At 41.3% G+C, this 10980-nt stretch overlaps 2 protein-coding genes across 5 annotated transcripts in view; both read right to left on the bottom strand.

Moving 5' to 3' along the window:
• gcat (glycine C-acetyltransferase) overlaps positions 1-1800 on the bottom strand; it is a 4329-nt gene extending 2529 nt beyond the window's left edge. The window contains exons 1-5 of the mRNA XM_005738117.1: positions 1468-1800; positions 603-733; positions 420-521; positions 198-344; positions 6-72 (exon numbers count right to left, since the gene is read on the bottom strand). Coding sequence (XP_005738174.1) covers positions 6-72; positions 198-344; positions 420-521; positions 603-733; positions 1468-1681 — 661 coding nt within the window. The 5' untranslated portion in view covers positions 1682-1800. The remainder of the gene's footprint in view (positions 1-5; positions 73-197; positions 345-419; positions 522-602; positions 734-1467) is intronic.
• A 919-nt stretch (positions 1801-2719) lies between these two features.
• Positions 2720-10980, bottom strand: part of tom1 (target of myb1 membrane trafficking protein) — an 11329-nt gene continuing 3068 nt past the window's right edge. The window contains exons 2-16 of one of the 4 annotated variants that reach the window (XM_005738017.2): positions 10222-10306; positions 10051-10129; positions 9818-9967; positions 9581-9715; positions 9331-9462; positions 8990-9106; positions 8617-8750; positions 8459-8501; positions 8230-8362; positions 8016-8079; positions 6382-6451; positions 6032-6097; positions 5564-5626; positions 5277-5316; positions 2720-3396 (exon numbers count right to left, since the gene is read on the bottom strand). In XM_005738017.2, the coding sequence (XP_005738074.1) occupies positions 3308-3396; positions 5277-5316; positions 5564-5626; positions 6032-6097; positions 6382-6451; positions 8016-8079; positions 8230-8362; positions 8459-8501; positions 8617-8750; positions 8990-9106; positions 9331-9462; positions 9581-9715; positions 9818-9967; positions 10051-10129; positions 10222-10306 (1400 nt within the window). In that variant the 3' untranslated portion in view covers positions 2720-3307. The remainder of the gene's footprint in view (positions 3397-5276; positions 5317-5563; positions 5627-6031; positions 6098-6381; positions 6452-8015; positions 8080-8229; positions 8363-8458; positions 8502-8616; positions 8751-8989; positions 9107-9330; positions 9463-9580; positions 9716-9817; positions 9968-10050; positions 10130-10221; positions 10307-10980) is intronic. The other 3 variants (XM_005738014.2, XM_005738015.2, XM_005738016.2) reach the window with 3 other exon arrangements.

Raw genomic sequence — 10980 nt, 5'->3', positions numbered from 1 at the left:
CCCTCGCAAGGGAGCCACATCTCCATCCATAGAGAAGACCCCATCTGTCACTACCAGACGCATACGAGACGACTGAGGACAACAGAGAGCGCAGGTGATCGGTGTGTGACCTCCTCTGAGTAAGCTGTCATTTTTCACTCTCTTCTAACACACTGCAAGGAGAGTTGGATCAAGAAGGAATGTTTTACTCCATGCACCTGAGCTTCTTTGAGTTTGGTTTCCAGGTCACCGAGGTCCATGTGTTTGTACCGCAGCCTCTTTGCTCGACACAGGCGAATGCCATCGATGATTGAGGCGTGGTTTAGCTCGTCAGAGAGCACTGCGTCATCTGGGCCCAGCAGCACCTGTTGTGAGAATAATTCAGAGTTATACTGATCGTAACGGGGGAAGTCCTTAGCTTCAAATCTATTTGGACCTACCTCAAAAAGTCCCGCATTGGCATCGAAACAGCTGGCGTAGAGGATGCAGTCCTCTCTCTCGTGGAACTCAGCGAGCTTCTGCTCTAGCTTTTTGTGGAGATCCTGTAAATCACGCATTACGCAAAATTAACCTCATGAATTAGACAGCTTTGGGGTGATATGCGTGATCTTTAAGCACCAGACCTGCGTCCCACAGATGAACCTGACAGAGCTCAGTCCAGCACCGTGTGTCTTCAGAGCATCGATTCCTGCCTGGACCACTTCTGGATGACTGGACAGCCCGAGGTAGTTGTTGGCGCAGAAGTTCAGTATACCTGAGAGAATTTTGGATGCACAAAAGGAAAATTAAGGTTAAAAAAGAGAGAGTCACTGTCCCATAATAACCTCTTTGAGCATGTCAAAGCTGGGAGTAGAAGTTCTGCTTGTAGTTTTAGGCTACAGACGAGACAAGAGAGAGAAGACAAAGAGTGACAGAGAAAACAATGCATGGGACTGTGGCACTGTTGGGCACATGAAATGAACGGGGTCGTTTTGGTGCACGAGGGGTCACGACCTAAAGTCTGTGGCCCATTCATAAATCAGCAGAGTCAATCTCTGGCAAGGGTTCATGCTGAAATATAAACAGTGATCGGCTGCTTTGCTGGAACAATAGCAAATAAAGCAGAGATTAACTGGTGCAGTGCAGTTAAATGCTAGAGCCTTCACAAGTCAAACAATGAACTTTGCATTGTACAAAGCACAAAACAGCTTTCTGTTGATGATATAAAGACCACTTTACAAAATTATTTTGAATTATTTAAAGCTTGAATCTCATACTTTTGCTGTTACGAGTTCTTGGTTAATGTTTTTCCAAAGGCTGCGCCGAGAATAGCTTCAGAAGTGCAAAACAAGGGAGTAGCAGGGATTACTTCAAGTTCACCGCTGAGATGAGATAAGAACGTGGCAGAACTGAAACCTTACCTGGGACGGTGCGTTTAAGGACCATCACCGAGGAGGGTGCTACTGCTCACTTATAAAACTGCTGTAACTGGAAACTCCTAGTACTCACTGCCACGACTGCCGTCCACGCTGATCTCAGGACCCTGCTTGGAGGTGATGATCCTCTCCGCTTTCCACGTCCCCGCGGCTCGGATCGTCTCCAGCTCGTGTTCCAGCACCGCCCGGGCTTCAGCGGCAGCGGTGTAGCTGCGGCTCAGGCCCGAACACCGCAGAGCCCCCCGGAGCGGGCTCACCAAACTGCGGGCAGCTTTTCCGAGAGACATAGCGGTGAACTCGTTATGCTGTTAAAGATATATGAACCGTGGCACAGAAAGGCTCAATGTAAAGAGCAAGCATGGTTGCGTCACGTAACAAGGGTAGGCGTCTGTCTGGAAGACCAATCAGAGCGCAGGGCCGCTGGCAGGTGGCTTGTTTGGGCCAATCGCATTGCAGACAGTTTTTTTTAACTGGCTGATATCCACTTTGGTAGTTCACAGTCTGATGCCTAATATAAACTATAACAACATTTTACTCCTTTTAGTCACGTTTCATACGTTCCAAATACTTTGTACACCACAGGAAGTACTTTGCGTTTTAAATATAGTACACATTTACAGCAAAAAAAATGTGACAATACAGTATGTTACAACTAGAAAAAAACATTGCTTGTTTTTGAGTGTCGGTACCGAGATCGAGATAACACACACACACACACACACACACACACACACACACACACACACATACATTTATTTCAGTGTGTTGAAAGTGCCCTCAGTATCCAGACTGAATACACATCAAGCTAAAACACAAACAATAAATGAACTATGCATGTGTTTTTTAAATAAAAATGTACTATTCCTTTGCCACCATTAAGTATTTTTTTATAATCTGTGATAGTACTATATGGGTACCCAGCTGTCACCAGCCTCACATCCAGCCCAGGTGGACACTGAAGTAGAGCGGCTTCTCTAGCAATCGATGGGTTGCTTCTTGGCTCCGGCAGTCTGGATGTCAAAGTATCCTTGTGCAAGATTTCAAGCCCTGAGTTGCCCGTGATGCGCCCATCTGAGTTTGAACATGTGTATGAATGAATGTATGTGCGAGATGCTTTGAGTACTTGGGTAGAGCAGACCAGTCCATTTACCATTTACTATCAAAATTAGAAGAGACAGCCTGTGGCAATATAGAAGGACAGGACCAGTCTTTGCAAATTTGTAAATAATGTGTTCTTATGCCTCCATTTTTTTTTTTTTTTTGGTAATGGCAAGAAAAAGTCTATAAACATATTTAAAAAAAGACAGACTGCAAACACACAAATCTCCAGTTAATACTTTTAGTTTAATATGACAGCAGTGTGTCATCACTTGTTGTTAAACTTCAAGTAAAACATCTTCATAGGGACAAGCTGAATGTGAAAAAAACTCATACATTTTCTTCAGCATCCGACATCAACAACGACATAAAGCCTCAAACTATTACCACAAGTTATGGCTGAGCTTCTCTTACAAGTGTTTGCTACTTTGACAGGGGCATTTCTGTACCTCATCATCATCTTTAACAATATATATATATATATATGTATATATAACAGCAATATAGTACATCATCTATGTTGCAAAATTTGTAACAATATTCTCATTTAACAGCAGGAATGTAACCATAAAAAAATGTGCAAATGTTTGCTTGTGGATCAACCCTCGTAACAACGTCAAGTAAAAACTTCGGTCTTTCCGCAGACATTAGTTTTAAGTTAAAAAACACATTTGCTCCCCCCAGCAAAAGAGCAGGGTACACATATACAATGTCATTTGCCATTCAACTGTTCATTAATAAGAAATCTCTATTATCCAGCAGGTGGCGCCGGAGCTTCATGAGTAATGTTAGTTTTGGCAGGTTTAGGTGAGACTTTAAGACTCTGAGTTGTCTTGCGAGGAAGCTCTCAGGGACGGCAGACGCTCGGCCGCTTTTGCTCTCTCTGCCAGAAACCTGTCGAACTCTGGGGAGGCAAGCAGGAGTCACTTTAACAGACATCTATAGGAAAGTTCCTGCACTGAGTAAACAAAGCCACAACTTTGGAGTCAAAGTGAGCTGTGACCAGACATGTGAGTGCTTTATGTTTCATTTTTAGTCCTTGAAGTAGTAAACATTTGGGGGTAAAAACAAAAGTCCTTCTAACCTCCTTGGTTACCTTGGTAGAGGTAACACGGGGAGCTATTTACCAAGCATTAAAGAAGCTCACTGCAGTTCACCAGTGGCTCAAATATTTTAGCAGCAATCTGAATGGACAATAGGTTTTGTCTATAGCTTCAGCACAGACTGCATATAAAAGATGGATAAAGCTACCAAAAAAAGAAAACAAAAAACAATCCCATTTTCATGCCTTAACCTGAGAATTTTAGCTGTTGCAATGAATGTAGAGTGGATTTGACTGAAAAAACAAGGATATATTGATAGTAGTGAGCTGTCAATCAAAGCCAGCCATGATCAAATGCCGTGTTCCAGATACACTGGAATATCTAGGCATGTGTTGGAACTCACGAGCGATGTCAATCCCGAGTTAGCACATTCCAGAAAGAGCAATGAAAGAGAATATTGGTTCCTAGCAAGGTAGAGACCTTCAGGTATCACTAGCTATACAGCCTTTCAGAAAACACATTCAGTGATGCAATCTGATCAGCGCTCTGCTATGGCTCATTTAATGAGTAACAAGTACACAACATTTGCAGTACAGATCAAATATTTAGAGTTTTACTACTGTTTAAATTCAGCGCTGCTATCTTGGATTTCTAACTATGGGTATGTTGGTCCACTCTGACTTGAGGGAGTGTTCCACTTAAAATTCATAATTTCCAACTTATTCAGGAACGCAGTCTGAAGCATACATACCATGCCATGTTGAAACTGAATTTAAAAGAGTGACCAAGATCATAGGTTCAGACTTCTGTTTGAAAGCAGACACTGCCACCTGCTGGCCATTTGACAAAGGCAACGCTTCCATATAGACTATCTCCATTGTTTTATATACAAGAGGGTGTGTATTTCACTGCAAATATTCCATTTAATACATCACATACAAGGTCTTAAATAATCAGGCCCCATCTTATCTCAATGACCTTGTAGTACCATATCACCCTATTAGAGCACTTCGCTCTTGCTCTGCAGGCCTACTTGTTGTTCCTAGAGTATTTAAAAGTAGAATGGGAGGGAGAGCCTTCAGTTTTCAGGCCCCTCTTCTATGGAACCAGCTTCCAGTTTGGATTCGGGAGACAGACACTATCTCTACTTTTAAGATTAGGCTTAAAACTTTCCTTTTTGCTAAAGCATATAGTTAGGGCTGGACCAGGTGACCCTGAATCCTCCCTTAGTTATGCTGCAATAGACATAGGCTGCCGGGGGATTCCCATGATGCATTGAGTTTTTCCTTTCCAGTCACCTTTCTCACTCACTATGTATTAACAGACCTCTCTGCATTAAATCATATCTGTTATTAACCTCTGTCTCTCTTCCACAGCATGTCTTTTATCCTGTCTTCCTTCTCTCACCCCAACCGGTCGCAGCAGATGGCCGCCCCTCCCTGAGCCTGGTTCTGCCGGAGGTTTCTTCCTGTTAAAAGGGAGTTTTTCCTTCCCACTGTTGCCAAAGTGCTTGCTCATAGGGGGTCATATGATTGTTGGGTTTTTTTCTCTGTATCTATGAAGCACCTTGAGGCGACTTATGTTGTGATTTGGCGCTATATAAATAAAATTGAATTGAATTGAATTGAATTGAATTAATATAACCAAAGAAAGTTTTCTGTTTAAGAGTGTGTGCCCCATGTATTAACTTAGTTATAAAATCTGCTCCTTTGGAACAGGACATATGGGTAAGGATCCTCACCTTCACTGGTCACACCATCGGAGTCCTCAAAGTCATCATACTGTGTCATAAACACAAAATAAGTATATTTGATTATCCTTTAAGATAACTGTGTACCAAATTTCAAATTAAACCCACCCGCTTAGTCCTTTCTTTTTATAGTCAGTCACCTTTATGTAGCTATATCTAAACATTTCTAATACCTTGGATTGGTATCTGCAAAGTCCACCAACATCTTTTCTTTTTTAAACTTTTAAATACGGCAAAGTAGATTCGATGAATGAATATCATTCCCAGTTCAGACTTACCTCATCATCCAAAGCAAGCCATTTCTCAATATCATCCATTACACTGGACTGGGTGATAGGAATCTAAGAAAGAAAGAAGAGACACAGATTGGCTACATGGATAAAACTTCATCAAGGTTGACAAAGCTACGAAGCCATGAAAACAAAAACGAAAGTCAACCGCAAAAACAACAACAAAGAAAAATCACATGTGGCTAAACATAGCATTCAGTGAGGAAGACTTCGGGTGTGACAACAATGCAGCATATCAAAAGTGCAAACCGAACAGTGTCATGCTCTTACGACGCCACAACTGGTCATGCAAACCTTTGTGCTCTATTTCAGTAACTGAACCACCAAAGCCAAAAAGTGACCCAACCCAGACCACAGCAAAGTAAATCAAAACTGTATGAAAAGAACCAAAAGACAGAGGGTATGAAAAGGTGAAACCAACGTAAAGCCAGGGCACGTTTTAAAATTCACACCCACCATTCCCCTTTTAATCATCCAATCTAACTTTGGTGAAGAGCTGCGAGTGGAAGCTGGACTGCCATCCTTCACGTACAGACAGATTTCATTCAGGAGGAAAACAGTTACTCAAACAAAGTAACACACACTCAGGCCTGTAGCTCAGATATTATGTACGGCACTTGGTGCTCTGTCATATACAAAAAAACCCAGGATTTCACGTATGCTTGCTGTTTAAAATAGATTTAACAATATCATAACTGAATTTACGTTTGGTCCTAAAGGTCATGTCACAGCTAAGTAAAAGAAAAAATCAGTTATAGTAGCCGATAAATCGAAACCTTGCAAGCAGTATAGACATCTTTGCTTACAGGTTCAGTGTTTTGTAGTTTGCTGTCCTGAGCTTGAGCAAGACCGTCCACCACAACTCCGCTCCCGTCTCTGAAAGGCAAAAATTACTAATAGGTTAACTGCAACGTAATCTAGTAACCGATATTACTTTTAACAAAGTTAAATGTTGGCTCATGTGTTCAGGAACAAATGAAAAGAAAGACTGGGAACTGTCACCACAAAACAATTCTATTAAATCACCGTAATTTACTTGAATAGTCACAAAAAATTAATTTTAAAACCTATTTTCACATTTATTTGTTCATATAAGGGCAAGGGTGGTTACTTCAAGTTGTAAAAAGCCAAATTGTTTAACCACCTTTAGCTAGCTATTTTAATGTTTATAACTTTTTGTCACAGTTCTGGATCATTTTGAGTTGCTTGTGTTTTGGTATTATTCTTTATTATGGTTTATGTTCTGATTCACTTGTTGTGCTGTTTTGATTATTATTATTATCCCATGTTTTGGTTTAATTCTTGTTAAGAGTTTAGTTCTTAGGTTTAGATTGGGTGCTCCCTCTGTTCGGTGTCTGGTCTGTGTCTCTGTGCCTGTTGTGTGCTTTGTGTTTTATTTTGACAGTCTCTGTTCTGTGTTCAGTCTCCGTCCCCATGTTTTCTCTTTCCCTGTACTGGTCCCACATCTCCTGTCTAGTAATCCTTGCCTCTGTTACCATGTCAGTTATGTTGTAGTGTTAAGCTCATGTCTTTGACTCCGTGTCGTATTCCTGTTTTACTTTGATAGTCTCGTGTGCTTGGTCAGTGTATCTAGTTTTGCCTTCCCTTCTCTCATGTCTGATTTGTCCCAGCTGTGTTTCCTGCTGTTCCCCATCCTCCCGTGATCCTACCTGTGTATCTTACTCCTCAGTTTCCCCCTGCTTGTTGTCGTTAACCTTCATACACCCTCTCTGTGCTGTGTTTCTCCCTTCGTGTTCCCATAAATATTCTACTTTTCAGTCTGGTTTGTTTTTCTCGCATGTGTTTCCTAGTTTCTAGTTTCCACTGTACGGTTTAGTTCTAGTTTTCATGTTTGAGATTTTGGTTTACTTTTGTGAAGTGTATTTCTTATGTGCAGTTTTTCCCAGGAATAAAGCTGCGCCTTAAGTTTAACTTTCAGTTTCTGAGTCCTGCGTTTGGGTCCTTCATCCCGCCTGCCGCACAGCACTTGCTGTGACACTTTTAGTGATTTATTTAAACCTTTTGTTGATAGCTAACTATCTGAAATTGTTAACAGATTATGCATTCTTTTAAGCCAAAGGTTTGCTTTTTAGCTAATTATTGCAACCATTTATATAAATTCTTATTTAACTATTTAGGCCAGACTTCGATTTCAGTGAATTATTAGTTAACTGAAATCTGTTTATTTTGAGTTAATTATCAATTTTCAGCTATTTCAGTTGTGTATTTATCAGTTAAGAGAGTTACTTTAAAGTTTAATAAGTGCTTGATAAATAATCTATATTCCTTTAAGATTCCTTTAGACTAATGACTTAATTTTGCCTTAAACAAGACATTTTTGTGAGTGGTGCAGCTCTACAATTTAAAACATCACCCTGCTGTGCAAACATCTGTTTATGTCATAAAGGTTGCACATTTATGATGCAGTTTTTTTCTGTACCTTGGTCTTTGTTGAGTTGACACATTTATTTTCTGTGATAAAGTGTCATCTGATTCACTTGTACCTGGAAGAAGAAACGCAAAAGGAACAAATAAAGAGCAGAAAGAGTCTCCACGTTCTGCATGAAATTAGGGATCGCTGCATAATTCCTTTCCCTATGCTTGCCATGATAAAATATAGGCAATGTAAAAATCTATCTGAGTACAGTACTTACTAAGTTTTGCCATCTGACTGGACAAACTGTCAGATTTTGGAAAACTCATTGAGCTGTCATTGGTAACTGAAGCAGCCTCTGATTGGCTGTCAGTCTTCAAGTCTAGCTCTGTTAAGTTGACGTAGGTGTGGCCCTGAAAGACACAGAGGGAAACAGCACAATTTAACCAGTTCACGCCGTTATGACTACTGTGTGGAAAGATTCCAAAAATGGCCGCCACGTTCTTTACCTTCTGCTCTGCGTTCTGACCGTTTGTTATTCGTCGTTCAAACCTGCCGACGACAGAATGAAATCATCGTGTGCAGAGAAACACCATGCTGAAATATTGCCTTTCTCTTTATTTTGCCAATAAACACGATGACGCGATGGAGTGCATGGCGCAGGTACCTGTGGTAGCGATTGAAGGCGGTGTTCATTTCATCGTTAGTTGCTAATAACTCTTCGATCAGCTTCTCCTCGCTGAGTCTGGGGACTATCTTCACTATCCTGTCTTGCATTTCTTTACATACTGTGTATAACTGCTAATGACACAATCAGACAAAGAATGCGTGGGTGGGGTGGGGGGGCGTTGAAGGGCCAGATGCAACACAGAACGTATAAAGTAGGAGATCAGTTAAGGGTAAGGCACTGTTACTCAGCATTAATGGAAAGGATCACACTCACAGAGAATATTACACATTCATGCAGTAAAACACACGCAGCTTGTTTTTAAATGTGACTTCATTTGTGTGTGTGCGCTTGTGTGTGTGTGTGTGTTTACCTCCAGCAGCTCCATGTCTGCTTGTTTTACCGTAACTGGATCTAGTTGACTCATCAAATCTGACATCATAGTCAGGTTGCTGCGCACCACTCCTAGCTCTGCCTTTAGCTTCTTCACCTGGAATATCAACAGCACTTACTGAATAAACACAGGTACGGTAACTCGATGAAAAGAAGAAGAAGGCAAATATTGATTTTATAAGGGTTGGAAGCGAAAAAGAATTAAGAAGCACAGCTACAAAAAGGAGTTCTGTGACTCTATTGTAACCAACATAGAAAAGCCAGTTAGCGAGAAGCACAGTGCAATTATAATAAGAGTAAGTCCCTTTCCAGTCCCATCACCTGGCTGTGAGTCAAGGCATTGTTTCCCTCAAGGGCCAGTTTTAGATCAGAGGTCTGAGGTGGGATGAGCGGTTTGGAAGACAGGAGTACAGCAGGCAGAGTAGTAACAGCAGGCCCATTGCCAGGCAAAGTCTGATAAGCAAAGGCGGAGAAATGACCAGACAGGAAAAAAGACCAAAGATGATGATAGGATGATAGGCAACACCCAACTGTTAGCAATAAAACAAAGGTCACCCAGCCCTGTATCCACCTTTTTCGGGGCTTCGGGTGGTGTGTAACCTTCCAGCTGATTGGCGGGGAACTCGAGTCCTTTCCTTCGCAGGTCTTCGTAGACCGATACCACACCCGTCAGGTCGGGTGAGCTGCGGAATGCATCGGCCCACGCCTTGACAAGAGAAAACCACAAATTAGGACTAGACAGTAAACCAATGTGACATTAAAGAATGACAACAACTTTATTCTTTTATTCCCTTGAGCCACACCTCACCTGTATGATGCCAAGCACTCTGTCATGTAGGATTTGTGGAGGGTTGTTCCTCGGGATAATCGACCGCACCAGAAACCCTTCTATGAAATCGCGCGTTGTGACCAGGATGTGAAATCTGTAGCCGCAGTTCTTCACGCAGGTCTCGAGGACCTGAAATCACAGAGTTTCAGAGAAATGCCTTACCAATTACAAACTACACACATCTGATGAGAACATAAAGAGTCAACACTCACAGTCAGCGTTAGCATAACCTCCTTGAAGTTCTTATTCCCCACAATCCTTTTTTTAATGGCTCTGAGTGCATCTTTGGGCCTGTAATTACAACATTTTCAATAGTCAGCCGCATGCAACCTCAAGAGGACAAGCTTGTTCCTGATGCTAACAGATAACGAATGTGCCCACACCCTTCCTCTGAGCTGTTGATTGTGTCACAGATTTCCATGTTGAGTTCCCAGTCTTCAGATGGCAGGCTGGAGCTGGTCGCACGCTCTGTGCAAAGTAGGTGAAAACATGAAACATGTCTCATTGTTACATTATAATTAGTAGAAATACATGAATTTGTTATTCCTTTATGAGTAATACATGGTAACAACGTAGAGACAAATTCGCCTTTAGTAAACATTATTTTCATTTCCTATGTCAAGGTTGTGATTGTGTGGCGTTCCACAGGGACTGACCTTAGGACTCCCATATTTTTAATAGGAATATAAATAGGTGCCTTTTAATACATAGGGAGCAGACATTATAGACAGTGTTGGGAAGGTTACTTTTAAAATGTATTCCACGACAGATTACAGAATACATGCCCCAAAATGTATTTTGTAACGTATTCCGTTACGTTACTCAATGACAGTAACGTATTCTGAATACTTTGGATTACCTATTACATTATCATGCTTTTTTACAACTACATGAATGTGTGATTTATTACAATTGCTGAAGGCTACTCGCCATACCAACTAGATGTTTAAATCTTAATATAAAATGAGTAACAGTTGGGTGGACATTAGGTAAGGCTGCACTTTTTGCAGCGATCTCGTATAGAAAACTATTCCACGCGTATATAAAACAGGGACCTCTGGCTAATACGTCGGGTTCATGTCGGGCTTGTAGCCGAAAAATAGCTTTACTTTGTTGTCTGGGTCAACTTTGCTAGCGAGAGA

The sequence above is a fragment of the Pundamilia nyererei genome, unplaced genomic scaffold (assembly GCF_000239375.1).
Source record: "Pundamilia nyererei isolate P.nyererei 1_Seehausen unplaced genomic scaffold, PunNye1.0 scaffold00081, whole genome shotgun sequence".
Taxonomy (NCBI): Eukaryota; Metazoa; Chordata; class Actinopteri; order Cichliformes; family Cichlidae; genus Pundamilia; species Pundamilia nyererei.
This window is presented reverse-complemented; position numbering and strand designations above follow the sequence as displayed.